The 19,458-nt window shown below is 40.4% G+C and overlaps 1 protein-coding gene and 16 non-coding genes across 21 annotated transcripts in view; 2 read left to right on the top strand and 15 right to left on the bottom strand.

Moving 5' to 3' along the window:
* The window catches only part of jcada (junctional cadherin 5 associated a), a 33,169-nt gene extending 30,831 nt beyond the window's left edge, over positions 1-2,338 (top strand). For all 5 annotated transcript variants that reach the window (XM_056364422.1, XM_056364418.1, XM_056364419.1 and 2 more), the window contains exon 5: positions 14-2,338. In XM_056364422.1, the coding sequence (XP_056220397.1) occupies positions 14-48 (35 nt within the window). In that variant the 3' untranslated portion in view covers positions 49-2,338. The remainder of the gene's footprint in view (positions 1-13) is intronic.
* A 1,889-nt stretch (positions 2,339-4,227) lies between these two features.
* trnag-ucc (transfer RNA glycine (anticodon UCC)) lies at positions 4,228-4,299 on the top strand. The gene has a single exon. It is a non-coding gene; the product is annotated as a tRNA-Gly (tRNA).
* Positions 4,300-4,444: 145 nt separating this feature from the next.
* trnag-ucc (transfer RNA glycine (anticodon UCC)) lies at positions 4,445-4,516 on the bottom strand. Its single transcript has one exon. It is a non-coding gene; the product is annotated as a tRNA-Gly (tRNA).
* A 431-nt stretch (positions 4,517-4,947) lies between these two features.
* Positions 4,948-5,029, bottom strand: trnas-aga (transfer RNA serine (anticodon AGA)). The gene has a single exon. It is a non-coding gene; the product is annotated as a tRNA-Ser (tRNA).
* Positions 5,030-10,022: 4,993 nt separating this feature from the next.
* trnag-ucc (transfer RNA glycine (anticodon UCC)) lies at positions 10,023-10,094 on the bottom strand. The gene has a single exon. It is a non-coding gene; the product is annotated as a tRNA-Gly (tRNA).
* Positions 10,095-11,452: 1,358 nt separating this feature from the next.
* trnag-ucc (transfer RNA glycine (anticodon UCC)) lies at positions 11,453-11,524 on the bottom strand. The gene has a single exon. It is a non-coding gene; the product is annotated as a tRNA-Gly (tRNA).
* Positions 11,525-11,861: 337 nt separating this feature from the next.
* On the bottom strand, positions 11,862-11,943 carry trnas-uga (transfer RNA serine (anticodon UGA)). The gene has a single exon. It is a non-coding gene; the product is annotated as a tRNA-Ser (tRNA).
* A 1,574-nt stretch (positions 11,944-13,517) lies between these two features.
* Positions 13,518-13,589, bottom strand: trnaa-cgc (transfer RNA alanine (anticodon CGC)). The gene has a single exon. It is a non-coding gene; the product is annotated as a tRNA-Ala (tRNA).
* A 267-nt stretch (positions 13,590-13,856) lies between these two features.
* trnag-ucc (transfer RNA glycine (anticodon UCC)) lies at positions 13,857-13,928 on the bottom strand. The gene has a single exon. It is a non-coding gene; the product is annotated as a tRNA-Gly (tRNA).
* A 1,113-nt stretch (positions 13,929-15,041) lies between these two features.
* Positions 15,042-15,123, bottom strand: trnas-uga (transfer RNA serine (anticodon UGA)). Its single transcript has one exon. It is a non-coding gene; the product is annotated as a tRNA-Ser (tRNA).
* A 367-nt stretch (positions 15,124-15,490) lies between these two features.
* trnaa-cgc (transfer RNA alanine (anticodon CGC)) lies at positions 15,491-15,562 on the bottom strand. The gene has a single exon. It is a non-coding gene; the product is annotated as a tRNA-Ala (tRNA).
* Positions 15,563-15,636: 74 nt separating this feature from the next.
* trnag-ucc (transfer RNA glycine (anticodon UCC)) lies at positions 15,637-15,708 on the bottom strand. The gene has a single exon. It is a non-coding gene; the product is annotated as a tRNA-Gly (tRNA).
* A 991-nt stretch (positions 15,709-16,699) lies between these two features.
* Positions 16,700-16,771, bottom strand: trnag-ucc (transfer RNA glycine (anticodon UCC)). The gene has a single exon. It is a non-coding gene; the product is annotated as a tRNA-Gly (tRNA).
* A 387-nt stretch (positions 16,772-17,158) lies between these two features.
* trnas-uga (transfer RNA serine (anticodon UGA)) lies at positions 17,159-17,240 on the bottom strand. The gene has a single exon. It is a non-coding gene; the product is annotated as a tRNA-Ser (tRNA).
* Positions 17,241-18,440: 1,200 nt separating this feature from the next.
* On the bottom strand, positions 18,441-18,522 carry trnas-uga (transfer RNA serine (anticodon UGA)). The gene has a single exon. It is a non-coding gene; the product is annotated as a tRNA-Ser (tRNA).
* Positions 18,523-18,905: 383 nt separating this feature from the next.
* Positions 18,906-18,977, bottom strand: trnaa-cgc (transfer RNA alanine (anticodon CGC)). Its single transcript has one exon. It is a non-coding gene; the product is annotated as a tRNA-Ala (tRNA).
* Positions 18,978-19,244: 267 nt separating this feature from the next.
* Positions 19,245-19,316, bottom strand: trnag-ucc (transfer RNA glycine (anticodon UCC)). Its single transcript has one exon. It is a non-coding gene; the product is annotated as a tRNA-Gly (tRNA).
* Positions 19,317-19,458: the final 142 nt, after the last annotated feature.

The following is a 19,458-nucleotide window of genomic DNA, read 5'->3' as shown; positions in this document are numbered from 1 at the left end:
TTTTTCTCATCAGATGCCTACGACCCCAGCCGGGTGGAGAGAGTGTAACCTCTGACACCGCCTTCACCACTGTGGATATCTGTCTTTCTCAAGTTAACAGCTTTTTCCAACAACAAAGGCTTTCATCTCACCTCATGGCTTTGTCAGCCATGACCCCTCCAATATTGTTACACATTACTCCTCACACATCTGACTGTCCTGGTGCTGCGAGAGCATTTTTACAGCCAAATAAAGGCACCGGCGGTGCCAATTCTCCAGGCCTTTTCAACCCTGTCGTCCTCGTCCTCCCATTCTCTCCACTCCTCCAAAGTTTATTTACTCAAGCAAGCGTACTTCCTCTTTTTGAAGTCATCTTATTTTGCTTTTGGAAAAATGCATGTCATTATTCCCAGTCTGCACTTGGGCTCCTTTTACGAGCTCGGGTGTTGAAATATGAATGTAAAAGTGCTTCTGTTCAGCAAAACAAAAAGAAATGTAACAGAAAAAAAACAAGAAGGCAACATTATTGCATTACAATCAGTATTAACCTACACCAAATGTAAATAAGACAGAGTTATAAGATTTTATTAAGAATATAAAAAATCAATTTACGACATTTAATTGCTGAAGAAATGTATATTTTCTTATCTATGTTAAGAAAAGACTAGATTTTTGGAAGTGTAGTCTTTGGGTGTATTACTAATAATGAAACCCCCTGCTCTTTATTCTTATACTTGTGTGATAGAGAATGTACTCAGAGAGCTGGGATTGCAATGAGAAACACTGTGGTCCTTGAATAGTTTCACTCTAGAGCAATATAGTTGTTGTACACGGGCGTCTGTGACACGATTTGAGAAGTAAGTCTCCATTTCAAGGAGCTGATCTCATTTAAACGTTTGCTTTGAAGCTCTGCTTTTTTGGTACAAGTGTTAGATTTGCACTGCTGAGATTATTGGCTTTATGCTACCGGCGAGCACCTGATAATCTCCTCAAATACTCAGAGATTACACTCGGAGGGGAATCACGTTCGCACCCTCCCTCCGCTCTGGCGTCGTCAGTCTCAGCATCGCCAATCGCAACATGTATCAGAAACGTCTGATGTTGGTGTTATTTTTGTTAATCCTCATACTGTTCAAAAAGAAAATCTATATTTTGTGGCATTAACAGAAGTCTATATTTAACCGTGGGGTTTTCTTCGTTCATATCTTAGTTCCTGTGTGATTTCAGAAGTGCTTCTTGCAGGAAAATGATAGATGTAGCTATATTGATCGCAGTGTGCCTTGTACACACTGTGTCTGTGGAGAACTTTGTTTGTGTGTGTAACACATCCTGTATTGTCGGTTTACAATTCCTAATTTAAACTGGACATCTGGAATTCATTTTACTTTAACACACGAAAGACACGTTTGGAGTTGTTTTTGGCAATAATAATAAATATTAAGCTAATGATGCTTAATATGGACGCTGTACAGAACATAGCTGTTGGAATACTAATCACAGTATCTGAACACGTTCACTAATTTAATGTTGACATATCAGTGCTTTGTAAATTGTGGGCATAACTGGCAGTTGGTTTACACTCACTTCACTTAATGGGGTAGCAATACAATTAAAAACATACCAAACCAAACTTTATGCTATGCATTGGACATCGATATTCACTGGGTTTAAGTACCAAAATTCAAAGCTAAAACTGTAACTTCTGGTTTGCTTCTTTGACCCTGTCACTCTTCGATCTGTATTGTCGAGCTGTATTTGATGTTGAACCTGTTGGACGTGGTTATGGACGTGCGTGGAGGCGGCTCCGACTCGAGTCCGCCAGCGGAAGCTCAGTCTGAGGTTTTTGTCTTTGTCCTGTTACCAACCCAGTTACCCGCACCTCTGTGTTCCAGGTAATGTGTTATCTGGTCATTCTCGTAGGTCTTTTTGTACTGCAACTTCTTTGTAACATAATATAGACTATTGGTGCACATCTTGCTTTGATATTTTCTATTTTCATACAGAAGTATGTACAGCTTCTTTTGTATGCGCAGCATCTTTTTTTTTTTTTTTTTGTGCATGAAATGCGTAAGACTTCACAGAGAGAAGGTGTATTTGCATATAATTGCATTTGGTACTATATAGTCTATCCAATAAACAAGTGTTATATTTCATATAATGTATATTTTATTTTCAAAAGTTAAGCTACATATTTAAACAGAACAAGGTATTTTTAGATTATTGTGAAAAGGGAACTGTTTTTGAAGGCACAATATTTGTCTATATTTCCTGTGATCATTAAAATGGTCATAAATAGAGACAAGTGTGTGCTGTTGTACAGTGCTGCAGACTATTCATAAATAAAAGTCTTTGCATGAAACACACTGCGTCTTCATTATTAATATTATACATCATTTGATGCAGTTCCAGTGGACAGTTATGCACACATTTATTAATAATGATGATGAAAAATAAGGAACTATTGTGTTTTCATGTTTGTAGGGAAATATTCTTGCAGCCATGGTCAGGTTAATTTTACTGTTGGGTCCATCTGCTGTTCATGTATGTAAATGTTTTGTCTGTTTGCGTGTGTTTTCAAAGAACTGAACCAGACCACTCATCAACTTACACTGGTGGCTGCAGGAAGAAAATTCAAGTCACGAATGCTGCCTTCAGAGGTGACGTCTGTGGGTCCCTGATGGGATAAAAGCATCTGCCAAATGAGGAATTGTAAATGTAAAGTAGAAAAGTGCAAAACCGAACAAGCATTTGATGCCAGTTTTATTGAAGTATCGACTGTGCCCAACGAAAGAAACAGGCTCTATGAAAAAGAACTGCAATTTATTGTGGTTAACATCAAATAGTAGGATAAATGAATCCATATGTATAACAGGGTCTGTAAATGAAATTATGATTCAAAAGACAGATGACAGCATTCTCTCCTGCTCCTGGCTGCATCCCAGCACTTGAGTGCATTAAAATATGAATCATCACTTTGATGCTGACACTCAGCGTGTAGCTGGACGTTTGATTTAGCTTTTAATTTACATTAAAGCACAATTACTTCTACACAGCTATATTTAAACTGAACTTCAAGAGCAGCATGAAATGAAACTGGTTAAAGGTTGGAATAATGGTAATAATCAACTTGCATGAACATACAGTAGATAAGATAAGGGCTTGCTGCCCTCTGTGGGCCAATAAAGGTATTGTCACAGAAGAGCATGAAAACCAATCTACAGGGGTCATGCTGTATATCTCTTAATAGAAGCAAAGAATTACACGCAGCTATGATTATAATCCAGTTAAACTTGACTCGTGTAGGACAGTTACTGGTGCACATGCATGTAAGTAGGACCTTTGTTTCATGTAATGTGCTAATATTTATTTGTATTTACATTATTCGCAAATTCGCAAGGAGAACTCGAAAAGCTACTTTTAGTTATCTGGCTTAACTGAACGTAACACTGACCGTCCTGGATAACGTGTACTACGAAGCAGGTTATCAGCTGGCTCAGTCAACCCTGGGTTTACCTGTCCGCTGACGAGCGCGTTCACGTGAAAGAGGCGGAGTTGTTAATCATAAGCAACATCGTCTGAACCATGAATGAAGTTTTTAATATGATATGAGAAGACGCGCTGATACTTTCCTGTACGTTTGGTTGTAACCACGCCCCAACAATGATATTCAACAAGGTGAAATGTAAACAATATAAAATACATAGAAATATTTGTGAATATAATTACTATTAAAGTCAGAATAAGGATGTATTGTAAATAAGTGGATGAATTATCATTAAGTTTCTTGCTCAGTATTTTCGCTCTTCAGTTTGATGATGAGTGTTATGAACATGAGAGACATTTAATCTCAGACTGTTTCTGCTGCAGAGAGGAGAGAAAGAAAAGAGAAGTAGGTCATGTCTGATTAGTCAGTCTGACTGAAATGTTTAAAAATTTTAAATCAAATTTATGATCATGGGAAATATTGAATAGGACGTGGACCACTGTTCAAACACATCAGAGGTTTAGTTTTTATTTGGTCACAGAGTCTTCTCATTTGTTCAATGAAAATGAAGCTATGATAAACTCTCCGTTTGTTAGACGCTCTGTGTTTAAAAAACAGATTTCTAAGGTCTGGAACAGCAACACGATTTCACTAATTTATCAGTTTTGTTCCTGTCAGGATCCAGTGGCAATGATGACTCCGTTTTTCCAGGTACCTGGTTGTTAATCACGCATGGAAATAGGACATCGGGGATCGTATTACATGCGATGGTGGTATAGTGGTGAGCATAGCTGCCTTCCAAGCAGTTGACCCGGGTTCGATTCCCGGCCATCGCAAATCGTTTTAGACGCACAAAACTATCATTCAATTACACTATTTAGTTTGGTTTATAAATTTAATGTATGGGTTTAGTTGAGGCAAAATGAATATCATTGTTTACACAAAATTTATCTCAGAACAAATCCGCATAAAAATTTTTATTGCGATGGCCGGGAATCGAACCCGGGTCAACTGCTTGGAAGGCAGCTATGCTCACCACTATACCACCATCGCCACTCTGCAAATTCTCCCGATGATGTCTCGAATTCAGCAGCTGGAGGAGGGTGGGAAAAGACGGGAAGGAGGTATATCAGGAAGAGAAGAGAAGAGAAGAGTAGAGTGTGACCACTGCCTGTTGTGCAGCTCCTCAGCTGAGCCTTCGACACCGCGGAGATCTAAAAGAAAGAAAGAAAACGACAGACAGACAGACAGACAGACAGACAGACAGACAGACAGAAAATCCTCATTAACAACTCAGAACAGGACGATAACCTCTCATCACAAGCTATTTCATTGTCAAGGAACTCAGTTTTCAATATTTTTTCAATCTTTTACAGAGATGAGATGAATGTCTTTCTTTGCTGCGATACAAGTAAAACAGACTTGTGACCATCTCATGAACTTCTATCATTGGTTTTGATAAAAAAAAAAATAGTATAACATTTCGTTGTCGGCAGGATTCGAACCTGCGCGGGGAGACCCCAATGGATTTCTAGTCCATCGCCTTAACCACTCGGCCACGACAACTCTGCAAACCTCAGGAAGTGACGCAAACTTCATTATATCCGATTTAACTCGTTTACACGCGGGTTAAGTGATTGTGAAATCTTCTGCTTTCGGGTGTTATAAGTGCTTACACGATGGTGGTAGAACTCACAGTGATAAGGTTGTGGGACCATGTTTGTTACCCGCGTCTGGCAGGTCATTAAAGGGATTATTTTGACTCCTCAGACTCGGCCTGAGCGTCTGGCAGGGCTGGTGAGGCCCCTGGTAGCGTCTTGCACCGGGGCCCATGGACATGCTGCACCATGTCCAACATATGGTGGACTGAGGAGTAAACATTGTACATATGTAAATAGTTTGTTCATCATGGCTGTGGAGCACAGGCCAGTGTTTTCTTTCTCTCTTGGAGCTGGCCTGTGTCTGACACGGTGAAACTACAGTGGAGCCACGGAGACATTAACAAGAGTGAAGAGACCGGTGAGTCGTCCTTTACACACAATCTAAAAGTTAAATAGTCTGTGTTCATACTACAGTATGAATATGTTGTGTGAATATAAATATATTGTGTAAATTCTACAGTATTGATCAATAATGAAGAGAAGAGGGCGAGACAGCATACACTACAAACTCTCTCACTAAAAAAGATGATTACACATTTATTTGATATCAGAATTCCTGTCAATGATATCAATATAGATCAATAGTTCTTCTGTCTACCTCATTGAACTTACATTTATTGTTTTTTTTTCTTTTTTATTAGAATTTCCATATTTATCAATAGGTCTTTGTTTGTATCATTGATAAAAGTGCATGAACATCCTTCATGTTTTTGTTTTGTTTTGTTTGATATAAAAGAAAAATATAGATCGGGTATCGGTGATAATGGACCCGGCAATAGGGGGCGATCTATTCATTTTAGCTCTGTGTTATACGCTGTGAGTGCGTCATACGCAAACAAGACAATACGGCCATATTGTTCAGGATGGAGCGAGCGAAAGGACCGGAAATGTGGCGGTTTTTCATGCTATCTCAGCCTGCAAGTCCGACGGCCATATGCAATACTTGTGGCGTGAATGTTCCGAGGGGCGGTGTTAAATCTTCCAGCTACAACACCACCAACTTAATCAAACACCTTCAGAAGTTTCACGTTCAAGTTTCCGGCTGCTAATTAGCCACCTGGAGCCACGGTACGACGGTAAGCCGGAAATACATGTCTGAGACCTCTACCTGAGCTGTATGGAAAAGTGTGTAAAGACATATCAAAGGAGATAAAAGATGCCAAAGCTCTGAGTTTTACAACCGATATCTGGAGCTCTGACGTTTCCCCCGTGTCACTTTTAAGTTTAAATGCACACTGGTCACGTGCCACACAGCGCAATGCTAAATGCCTTCATCCCCTTTTAGTGGTGAAAAAACCTGACAAATTTGTACTACCTCTTATTTTATTTTATTTTATTTTTAGTTTTGACCAAGCTAGTGAAACTATTGGTTTATTCAGCTGTTTTTTAAATGCATGTTTAATTCCCATTTGCAAACATTGTAAAGAGCTGATCTACCAACCAAGCCAGTAAAGCTATTGTTTATTTTCTCAATTTCAACTCCGTCATTATTTCTTATTATTTATTGTATTTAATTTTATACCAGTGACATTTGTATTTCTTTTTACATGTTGTTTGGCCGAGCTAGAGAAGCTATTGGTTTAAGATTGTTGTACTGGTGCACAGTTGTTAAATAAATAAGTGACCCAGAACATTTATATCTGTTTATTTGTTTTGTAGAAAAGGGAAGTCAAATCATATGCACAGAAGAAAGATCCCATTTTTTTTTCTCGCACTACCATTTGATAGGTAATAATTCAGCGCTTCGGTCGGTATCGGATCGGTACCTGCAGATACTAAACTTCAGATATCGGTATCGGTGGTGAAAAAAGTGGATCGGTGCATCCCTAGTAAAAATACCCATTTACAATGTAAAATTCTGCACTCAAAATATTTCACTGTGTCAGAAGCTGAGAACATGTTCTGTATGACGATTCGTCAAAGTTACTGTGGCTCTCGGGTAAATGTAGTGGAGAAAAATATTTAATATTTGATATGATATAATCCCCCCTGAGAGTATGGATAGGTATAATTCAGCATTACATTTAAATATCTAAGTACCTTTAAAACTGTCCTTTACTGTGTGGTCATTCCTCCTGGCATTGTTCAGACACCTCATTGATATAATAAATCTTTGTTAGATATCTTTTATCAGATGTGATGTCAAATGTTGTGCAACAATATCATGTTGGGCGTTGCCAGTGCTGATGGCTCTCAACTTTCACTGCTTGCTCTGCAGACGCACCTAGACACTTCCTTGTGTCGCATGGGTGCTGTCTCGGAAACAGAGACAAGTTAGTGTATTCAATTTTTACTTTTCACTTTCTCATAGACAGAAGATAGATTTGATCCTTTTTAAACTTAAACTCAGTTTTTGTCTTGTGTCTGCAAATCTGGTCATTTGTAATTTACAGTGCATGAATTTCTTGATATGACATCTTGTAAACTGACTTATACATTTTTGTTTTGAGTGTATTTTGTGTGTTGATGTGTAAACCACACACATCACAGCATGCTGTATCATGCTGCAGGGTGGGTAATGAATTAATATACTATAAGCATAAATAAACTCTGCTGACTGGTTTAATGATAGGTATAATTTTTTTATTAGTTGGGTGTCTTCATATTAAAAACAAGATGCAAAGAAATGTTTTGCTTTTTTATCTGTAAAATCAAATCTAAGCTCCTTGAAAGTTTGGCTTGTGCAATCGAGGTGGCATGTACTGATTTTTTTAACGGTCTCCAGCGCAGCACAAGTGGGTGAACCTTCATAGAAAAGACTTGTGTTTCTTTCTTTCAGTGAAATCTTGAGGGTGTGTGTAGTCAGACCTTTGCCATGGTCCCGGTGCTGGCTCTGTCCAGATGTTCGCCAGCTGTGAGGTGGACTCTTTCCCTGCGCTGCTCTGCCCTCTCTTTGGGGAGCGCTACCCTGAGCAGCCGGTCCTCCACCACAGCCAGGCCCCAGTTTCTAAGAACCCAGACTGCTCGGTTTCACGAAAGTAAAGCCAAAGCCAGTCCTGGACATATTATGACTGTTTACACAGTTCGCTGTTCTGTGTCACAACCCAAACTTCCAGCTTGTTGTAGAAACAGAGTTACAGTCTTGTTTCCCTGCTTTCCATCCCCTTTGTGCTGGAATGACTCCAGACCTTCATGGCACTGAAAAGTGTTACAATAATAGATTTAATGATTGTATCTTTGAACCATTAAGATATGTTTTAATAAGAGCAATGAATAAAGTTTGTGATTTTAAGATTAACTTCAGGCTGACTGAACTTCACTTCTTCTAAATTTTGATCTGCATCCCTAGTTTTCACATGAAGTTACGGTTTGTGTTCGTATTGAACCTCAGCACATATGAGGAAAACCTGTGAGACACTGTGGGTTTTAACTACAGTGTGTTTGTCATGATCGGTTCATCAGGATTAACCAGACATATATACGTATAAAAGCTTAATGTTACAACTCAGTGTCACATGTAAAGTTAGTGAATAGCACAACAGTGTTTCAGTGGGGAAACAGTAATCTCTCTTTCCACCACTGTAATACATCTGAGTGATAAAGTGGGTTTAAAAAGCCTTCATGAAAATGAATGACAGAGTGATTGAACCCTAAATCACTGAGGGGTTATAATTTATGAATTATTTTTAAAGATTTTCTGTTTACAGTTTGATTTACACCATAAAGCTCAAATTTTTTTTAAATCAGTTCAACTGTGGATAATGTTCCTCATCTCCTTATACTTATTAAATATATGTAGTACTTAGTATTTACACCAAGGTTTCCTACTGCACTGAAACTGTAGTGTTGTCCCTCGCTTGTAAGTCGCTTTGGAAAAAAGCAAAATGACTAAATGTAAATGTAATTTCAGAAAAACTGAATTTGAAAGTGTTTTTTGGAGAGCCACACATTCGTGGATACAAGAGCTCCATCTGGTGGAGTTTACAATCCACTCATACACTTCACTTACAGTATGCTGGGTGAAAAGCAGGACATGCTCCAAGAGGCAAACGCACATGAATGATTTCTTTGTAGGTGATGTTATAGCGCGTATCTGTCTGAAAGCTGGACAGGAAACCCCACACACTGCTGTCTTGTTGCTGATAAGTTTATTCATCTGTGGTCTGTGCTGAGCAGGACAACATCCAGTAAGAAAGAACATTCAAACTTTAAATATAGAAACATTTCTGACAACACACATTTCAAGTTCAGTCCCAAGTAAACTTTCACTTTGATTTTGTTGTCGTCAAGTCAGAGGAGCCATGGAAACCACCATCCTATTAATACAGTCTTATAAGAATAGCCATATGATGCTAATTTAATATTCTGTTAATATTTATTTTTGAATAAAAACTACTGAAAACAGTTCATGATAATCAGCATTCATTCGATGGGAAAACGAAGTTTGCAGTTCAGTGTAATATTGTCGGAGCAAAGAGATGAGTGTAGTGGAGAAACAGTGGCTGAGAATGAACAGTTTACATCTTCAGACAAAGTCCTGTTATGCAAGAATAAGTGTTGATTAAGAGGCAACATGTAGAGTCATTGTTGACGACTACAGTTCAGTATTTTACAGAATTTATTGTCATGGTAACAGCGTTGACAATCCAGAGACTCATACAGGTAAAGCATGTTCTCATTTCCATGTAATGTCTTCACTGTATCGTTGTTGACAGGATTCAAACGAGTGGAGATCCCAGTGAACTTTGCTTCATGTTGTGAAGTACATGCCTGTGAAAGCAAAACTGTGCCAACAAATCATGAATAATCCTAATTCATAGTAAATTTTAATAACTTTTTTTTTTTAAGGTAGGCCAACATCTCCATCTCAAACACAAACAAAAATGTTAGTCTCATTATAACATATAGAACAGATCGTCTTTTGAGTAGACTATCTGTTTCGGAAACTAAACAGAAGCTGCGATGGCCGGGAATCGAACCCGGGTCAACTGCTTGGAAGGCAGCTATGCTCACCACTATACCACCATCGCTTGGTACACAGGGAGTTTTTCATGGAAATTTTTTGGTGAGTCAGCAGTTGAGGAGACGAGGAAGTTTGACATCGAAATTGTGAAGTAGCAGTTAAGCTGTAGGATATCATAATATAATATCGCATAATAATGTAAGATAACATAATGAAAGAGGAGTGAAAGCAGGTATGATTCTGTAGTCACTATCACTGTGGATATAGAGTGAAAAACAAAGAGTTGACTTTTCTCTCAGTCACAATCACAATGAAATATTCAAGTTCTGAAATAGTGTTTTATTAGACTAAATGAAAGCATCTCCTCTGCCTGTGATCAGAGACACATCAAACTGTTACTGTATCGTTGTTGACAGGATTCGAACCTGTGCGGGGAAACCCCAATGGATTTCAAGTCCATCGCCTCATACACTTCACTTACAGTATGCTGGGTGAAAAGCAGGACATGCTCCAAGAGGCAAACGCACATGAATGATTTCTTTGTAGGTGATGTTATAGCGCGTATCTGTCTGAAAGCTGGACAGGAAACCCCCACACACTGCTGTCTTGTTGCTGATAAGTTTATTCACCTGCGGTTTGTGCTGAGCAGGACAACATCCAGTAAGAAAGAACATTCAAACTTTAAATATAGAAACATTTCTGACAACACACATTTCAAGTTCAGTCCCAAGTAAACTTTCACTTTGATTTTGTTGTCGTCAAGTCAGAGGAGTCATGGAAACCACCATCCTATTAATACAGTCTTATAAGAATAGCCATATGATGCTAATTTAATATTCTGTTAATATTTATTTTTGAATAAAAACTACTGAAAACAGTTCATGATAATCAGCATTCATTCGATGGGAAAACGAAGTTTGCAGTTCAGTGTAATATTGTCGGAGCAAAGAGATGAGTGTAGTGGAGAAACAGTGGCTGAGAATGAACAGTTTACATCTTCAGACAAAGTCCTGTTATGCAAGAATAAGTGTTGATTAAGAGGCAACATGTAGAGTCATTGTTGACGACTACAGTTCAGTATTTTACAGAATTTATTGTCATGGTAACAGCGTTGACAATCCAGAGACTCATACAGGTAAAGCATGTTCTCATTTCCATGTAATGTCTTCACTGTATCGTTGTTGACAGGATTCAAACCTGTGAGTGGAGATCCCAGTGAACTTTGCTTCATGTTGTGAAGTACATGCCTGTGAAAGCAAAACTGTGCCAACAAATCATGAATAATCCTAATTCATAGTAAATTTTAATAACTTTTTTTTTTAAGGTAGGCCAACATCACCATCTCAAACACAAACAAAAATGTTAGTCTCATTATAACATATAATCTTTTGAGTAGACTATCTGTTTCGGAAACTAAACAGAAGCTGCGATGGCCGGGAATCGAACCCGGGTCAACTGCTTGGAAGGCAGCTATGCTCACCACTATACCACCATCGCTCGGTACACAGGGAATTTTTCATGGAAATTTTCTGGTGAGTCAGCAGTTGAGGAGAGGAGGAAGTTTGACATTGGAATTGTGAAGTAGCAGATAAGCTGTAGGATATCATAATATAATATCGCATAATAATGTAAGATAACATAATGAAAGAGGAGTGAAAGCAGGTATGATTCTGTAGTCACTATCACTGTGGATATAGAGTGAAAAACAAAGAGTTGACTTTTCTCTCAGTCACAATCACAATGAAATATTCAAGTTCTGAAATAGTGTTTTATTAGACTAAATGAAAGCATCTCCTCTGCCTGTGATCAGAGACACATCAAACTGTTACTGTATCGTTGTTGACAGGATTCGAACCTGTGCGGGGAAACCCCAATGGATTTCAAGTCCATCGCCTTAACCGCTCGGCCACAACAACTTAACAAACGCATCTGTTAAGTTTCATAGTTTCTTCACTGACAACATTTTAGATTTCAAAAGAATGTAACAGTTTAAATAGTGAGTATATTCAAAACATGCACACATTTTATTTTATTGATTTAGCTGCTCTTGGTCACTGACTCAGCTCCTCCGTCTGCGATCAGACACATCAGACAGTGTGACAGAAACAGCAGGTCAGAGGTCATTCAGTGACGTTCTAAAGGAGTTTTAAATCGAAAAAACAACTGGACTTGATTATTTGTGCACAGTTAAGGCTGATGATGTCACAGGTTCTCTTTTGTGCTCACTTGCCACTTGTGAACAGTTGTTATTCTTGGAGGCTGGATTGTTGAGTCTCCTGGGAAGGGATGAAAGGGCAGCATTGTAAATTGGAGATAGGTGGTGTCTGAGACCTCCTCCCCTGTTGAGGGATGGTTTCTCTATTTTAACATAGATGGCCTCTTTTACTCCTCTTTCGAACCAGCTGTCCTCTCTGTCTAGGATGTGGACATTGCTGTCCTCAAAGGAGTGGGCTTTCTCCTTGAGATGTAAATGAACAGCAGAGTCCAAACCGGAGGAGTTAGCTCTCCTGTGTTGGGCAATGCGTTTGTGCAGTGGTTGTTTCGTTTCTCCAATGTAGAGGTCATTGCATTCCTCGTTACACCCGACTGCATACACCAGGTTGCTTTAGCGGGTGTGTGGTGTTCTGTCTTTGGGATGTACCAGCCTCTGTCTGTTGTCAGCAGGATTGATGAGGTTTTTCCTCCTTAACTGTGCATCGACTTGTTAAACTGGACTTTATAGATGGTGTTTCATGACCTAAGCAGAAGGTGAACATCCACACTAAGGCTGTTTTCAGTGGCGTCCACACTGCCCTGTTTTCGTTCTAAAACACATCGCTCTTGCTACGTTTTCGCCTCGCGTCCAGACTATTCTGGAGATTGAGACGTAGCAGTGTGGATGCTGCCTTAGCATAAGCTCTCAGAGAAAGCAACTGCTCCGTTGTCGGCAGGATTCGAACCTACGCGGGGAGACCCCAATGGATTTCAAGTCCACAACAACTACACGTATGTTCTCACTTCATGTTGTGAAGTACATGTATGTGAAAGCAAGTTTGAGCCAAATGTATTCATTTTAATAGACTTTTTTTAATAGCCATCTCCATCTCAAACACAAACAAAAAACATGAGTAAGTCTCACTATAATCTATACAACAGCTCATCTGATGAGCAGAAGATCTGATTCCTGTTTACACCTGCACGTGCATTACCACTGCACGTGAATGCTCATGTGATATGCGTTTTCAGGCATCTTAGTATAGACGGAGATTATTTCTGATACAGAGCCTATGAAAGTTAAATGAGGAAGGATGAGGTTGTTTCTCATTTACTGTGCCTCAGTATGTTAAAATGACTGTGGGTGGCGTCAGAAATGTCTACTCTAAAACCTTGGCTTCAGAGTGATTTATTGAAACACTATTGAGTGTCACTTAGCAGAAATGTCTGCACGTTTCTTTTCAACAGCTGAGAACAGATCAACATTGTTGATTGGAATCTGTATAGAGGTAAACGCTGGAGATGCCGGGGATTGAACCCGGGGCCTCATACATGCGAAGCATGCGCTCTACCACTGAGCTACATCCCCTGTGTGTACTGTTGTCTTTTTATCAGCACACGCATTCTGAGGTGTTAAAATTAATTTTTTGTCAAAGTGCTTGTGGATACATATTCAGTGCATTGTTCTGCTTTGGTTCACATTTGTAAAGTCTAAGTAGATCCCAAGCATAAACTTGCATATGACATTCTCTTGCCACTTGTGTGAATAGAAAGGGCTGATAAAATCTTTCCATCGCGGCTCATAGAGGCACAGATTTCTGACAGAAAATCCAAGAGTCGGACACTAAAAGCAACCTGCGATGGCCGGGAATCGAACCCGGGTCAACTGCTTGGAAGGCAGCTATGCTCACCACTATACCACCATCGCTTGGAAAAGAGGGAATTTTCATGGAATTTTTACGCTGAGTCAGGAGTATACGTCATGGAGGACTTTGGCTGGGAGAGGAGGAGGAGCTGAGGAGGAGTTGTAGCTGATGCTGAACCTAACTATCAATCTTTGCTGCACAGGAGTAATTCTGCATTCAGTGTGGATCTAGAATTCTTAGTGGCATCGTTAGTCAGGATCATAGGGTAGAATATAAATATGTTATCCATATACATGTTCCCCAAATCTTAGTGGACAACTGTGCACGTTTCTTTTACACAGCTTCATTGTTTTCAGTGTAAAGATGTTGGAGATGCCAGCATGCACTCTACCACCGAGCTACATCCCCTGTATGTGCCAGTAACTTTCATGTGACCTGGTCGTTTCGAACAGGTCTTAAGACCCACTGGGGATGTCAGAGATTGAACCTGCTCTAACATGCAAAGCATTTACAACAGCATTGTAAATTGGAGATAGGTGGTGTCTGAGACCTCCTCCCCTGTTGAGGGATGGTTTCTCTATTTTAACATAGATGGCCTCTTTTACTCCTCTTTCGAACCAGCTGTCCTCTCTGTCTAGGATGTGGACATTGCTGTCCTCAAAGGAGTGGGCTTTCTCCTTGAGATGTAAATGAACAGCAGAGTCCAAACCGGAGGAGTTAGCTCTCCTGTGTTGGGCCATGCGTTTGTGCAGTGGTTGTTTCGTTTCTCCAATGTAGAGGTCATTGCATTCCTCGTTACACCGGACTGCATACACCAGGTTGCTTTAGCGGGTGTGTGGTGTTCTGTCTTTGGGATGTACCAGCCTCTGTCTGTTGTCAGCAGGATTGATGAGGTTTTTCCTCCTTAACTGTGCATCGACTTGTTAAACTGGACTTTATAGATGGTGTTTCATGACCTAAGCAGAAGGTGAACATCCACACTAAGGCTGTTTTCAGTGTTCTTAGGCCACGTCTACACCGCCATGTTTTCGTTCTAAAACGCATATCTTTTGCTACATTTTCGCCTCGCGTCCAGACTCTTCTGGAGATTGAGATGTAGCAGTGTGGATGCTGCCTTAGCATAGATACATCTTTATCAGTTTAACCACCACAGCTCTCAGAGAAAGCAACTGCTTCGTTGTCGGCAGGATTCGAACCTACGCGGGGAGACCCCAATGGATTTCAAGTCCATCGCCTTAACCACTCGGCCACAACAACTACACATATGTGTTCACTTCATGTTGTGAAGCACATGGATGTGAAAGCAAGTTTGAGCCAGATTTATTCATTTTAATAGACTTTTTTTAACAGCCATCTCCATCTCAAACACAAACAAAAAACATGAGTAAGTCTCACTATAATCTATACAACAGCTGATGAGCAGAAGATCTGATTCCTGTTTACACCTGCACGTGCATGCGTTTTCAGGCATCTTAGTATAGACAGAGATTATTTCTGATACAGAGCCTATGAAAGTTACATGAAACACTATTGAGTGTCACTTAGCAGAAATGTCCGCACATTTCTTTTCAACAGCTGAGAACAAATCAACGTTGTTGATTGGAATCTGTATAGAGGTAAACGCTGGAGATGCCGGGGATTGAACCCGGGGCCTCATACATGCGAAGCATGCGCTCTACCACTGAGCTACATCCCCTGTATGTACTGTTGTCTTTTTATCAGCACACACATTCTGAGGTGTTACACCGCTAGCAGACACTAGAAACAACCTGCGATGGCCGGGAATCGAACCCGGGTCAACTGCTTGGAAGGCAGCTATGCTCACCACTATACCACCATCGCTTGGAAAAGAGGGAATTTTCATGGAATTTTTACGCTGAGTCAGGAGTATACGTCAATGGAGGAATTTGGCTGGGAGAGGAGGAGGAGCTGAGGAGGAGTTGTAGCTGATGCTGAACCTAACTATCAATCTTTGCTGCACAGGAGTAATTCTGCATTCAGTGTGGATCTAGAATTCTTAGTGGCATCGTTAGTCAGGATCATAGGGTAGAATATAAATATGTTATCCATATACATGTTCCCCAAATCTTAGTGGACAACTGTGCACGTTTCTTTTACACAGCTTCATTGTTTTCAGTGTAAAGATGTTGGAGATGCCAGCATGCACTCTACCACCGAGCTACATCCCCTGTATGTGCCAATAACTTTCATGTGACCTGGTCGTTTCGAACACGTCTTAAGACCCACTGGGGATGTCAGAGATTGAACCTTCTCTAACATGCAAAGCATTTACAACAGCATTGTAAATTGGAGATAGGTGGTGTCTGAGACCTCCTCCCCTGTTGAGGGATGGTTTCTCGACTTTAACATAGATGGCCTCTTTTACTCCTCTTTCGAACCAGCTGTCCTCTCTGTCTAGGATGTGGACATTGCTGTCCTCAAAGGAGTGGGCTTTCTCCTTGAGATGTAAATGGACTGGCTGAGCTCACACAGCTGATGAAGTAAAGTTTCAAAATTCCAGGGTGTCAGATTTTCTGGATAATCCACAGACAATTCTGTGATCAACTTTAAATGAAACTAGTTTCTACCAAACAAATAGCCCCTATGAAACCTCTTTAAAGAGACATTTCCATGTAATGTCTTCACTGTATCGTTGTTCACAGGATTCAAACCTGTGAGTGGAGATCCCAATGAACTTCAAGTCAATAACTTTTAATAACTTTTTTTTTAAGGTAGGCCAACATCTCCATCTCAAACACAAACAAAAATGTTAGTCTCATTATAACATATAATCTTTTGAGTAGACTATCTGTTTCGGAAACTAAACAGAAGCTGCGATGGCCGGGAATTGAACCCGGGTCAACTGCTTGGAAGGCAGCTATGCTCACCACTATACCACCATCGCTCGGTACACAGGGAATTTTTCATGGAAATTTTCCGGTGAGTCAGCAGTTGAGGAGAGGAGGAAGTTTGACATTGAAATTGTGAAGTAGCAGATAAGCTGTAGGAATACATAATATAATATCGCATAATAATGTAAGATAACATAATGAAAGAGGAGTGAAAGCTTATGCTGAACATAACTATCCACTTCGGGACACCTGTGCAGGTATGATGCTGTAGTCACTATCACTGTGGATGTAGGGTGCAAAACAAAGAGTTGACTTTTCTCTCAGTCACAATCACAAAGCGTTTGTCATGAAATATTCAAGTTCTGAAATAGTGTTTTATTAGACTAAATGAAAGCATCTCCTCTGCCTGTGATCACAGACACATCAAACTGTTACTGTATCGTTGTTGACAGGATTCGAACCTGTGCGGGGAAACCCCAATGGATTTCAAGTCCATCGCCTTAACCGCTCGGCCACAACAACTTAACAAATGCATCTGTTAAGTTTCATAGTTTCTTCACTGACAACATTTTAGATTTCAAAAGAATGTAACAGTTTAAATAGTGAGTATATTCAAAACATGCACAAATTTTATTTTATTGATTTAGCTGCTCTTGGTCACTGACTCAGCTCCTCCGTCTGCGATCAGACACATCAGACAGTGTGACAGAAACAGCAGGTCAGAGGTCATTCAGTGACGTTCTAAAGGAGTTTTAAATCGAAAAAACAACTGGACTTGATTATTTGTGCACAGTTAAGGCTGATGATGTCACAGGTTCTCTTTTGTGCTCCAAGTGTCAACGACGGTCGTTTGCATGACTGTCATTGGTGGAAAGTTGGTTTCGACTTCGTTAGTGCTCTATTGTGTTATAACGACAGTCGTTGGAGTCACTTGTCACTTGTGAACAGCTGTTATTCTTGGAGGCTGGATTGTTGAGTCTCCTGGGAAGGGATGAAAGGGCAGCATTGTAAATTGGAGATAGGTGGTGTCTGAGACCTCCTCCCCTGTTGAGGGATGGTTTCTCTATTTTAACATAAATGGCCTCTTTTACTCCTCTTTCGAACCAGCTGTCCTCTCTGTCTAGGATGTGGACATTGCTGTCCTCAAAGGAGTGGGCTTTCTCCTTGAGATGTAAATGAACAGCAGAGTCCAAACCGGAGGAGTTAGCTCTCCTGTGTTGGGCCATGCGTTTGTGCAGTGGTTGTTTCGTTTCTCCAATGTAGAGGTCATTGCATTCCTCGTTACACCGGACTGCATACACCAGGTTGCTTTAGCGGGTGTGTGGTGTTCTGCCTTTGGGATGTACCAGCCTCTGTCTGTTGTCAGCAGGATTGATGAGGTTTTTCCTCCTTAACTGTGCATCGACTTGTTAAACTGGACTTTATAGATGGTGTTTCATGACCTAAGCAGAAGGTGAACATCCACACTAAGGCTGTTTTCAGTGTTCTTAGGCCACGTCCACACCGCCATGTTTTCGTTCTAAAACGCTAAGGCTGTTTTCAGTGTTCTTAGGCCACGTCCACACCGCCATGTTTTCGTTCTAAAATGCATCGCTCTTGCTACGTTTTCACCTCACGTCCAGACTATTCTGGAGATTGAGATGTAGCAGTGTGGATGCTGCCTTAGCATAGATACATCTTTATCAGTTTAACCACCACAGCTCTCAGAGAAAGCAACTGCTTCGTTGTCGGCAGGATTCGAACCTACGCGGGGAGACCCCAATGGATTTCAAGTCCATCGCCTTAACCGCTCGGCCACAACAACTACACATATGTGGTCATTTCATTTTGTGAAGTACATGGATGTGAAAGCAAGTTTGAGCCAAATGTATTCATTTTAATAGACTTTTTTTAATAGCCATCTCCATCTCAAACACAAACAAAAAACATGAGTTAGTCTCACTATAATCTATACAACAGCTCATCTGATGAGCAGAAGATCTGATTCCTGTTTACACCTGCACTACCACTGCACATGAATGCGTTTTCAGGCATCTTAGTATAGACGGAGATTATTTCTGATACAGAGCCTATGAAAGTTACATGAAACACTATTGAGTGTAACTTAGCAGAAATGTCTGCACATTTCTTTTCAACAGCTGAGAACAGATCATCGTTGTTGATTGGAATCTGTCTAGAGGTAAACGCTGGAGATGCCGGGGATTGAACCCGGGGCCTCATACATGCGAAGCATGCGCTCTACCACTGAGCTACATCCCCTGTATGTACTGTTGTCTTTTTATCAGCACACGCATTCTGAGGTGTTGAAATTAATTTTTTGTCAAAGTGCTTGTGGATACATATTCAGTGCATTGTTCTGCTTTGGTTCACATGTGAAAAGTCTAAGTAGATCCCAAGCATAAACTTGCATATGACATTCTCTTGCCACTTGTGTGAATAGAAAGGGCTGATAAAATCTTTCCATCGCGGCTCATAGAGGCACAGATTTCTGACAGAAAATCCAAGAGTCGGACACTAAAAGCAACCTGCGATGGCCGGAAATCGAACCCGGGTCAACTGCTTGGAAGGCAGCTATGCTCACCACTATACCACCATCGCTTGGAAAAGAGGGAATTTTCATGGAATTTTTACGCTGAGTCAGGAGTATACGTCAATGGAGGACTTTGGCTGGGAGAGGAGGAGGAGCTGAGGAGGAGTTATAGCTGATGCTGAACCTAACTATCAATCTTTGCTGCACAGG

The sequence above is a fragment of the Seriola aureovittata genome, chromosome 20 (genome assembly GCF_021018895.1).
Source record: "Seriola aureovittata isolate HTS-2021-v1 ecotype China chromosome 20, ASM2101889v1, whole genome shotgun sequence".
NCBI lineage: Eukaryota > Metazoa > Chordata > Actinopteri > Carangiformes > Carangidae > Seriola > Seriola aureovittata.
The sequence above is the reverse complement of the archived record's forward strand: the minus strand, read 5'-3'. Positions and strand labels throughout refer to the sequence as shown.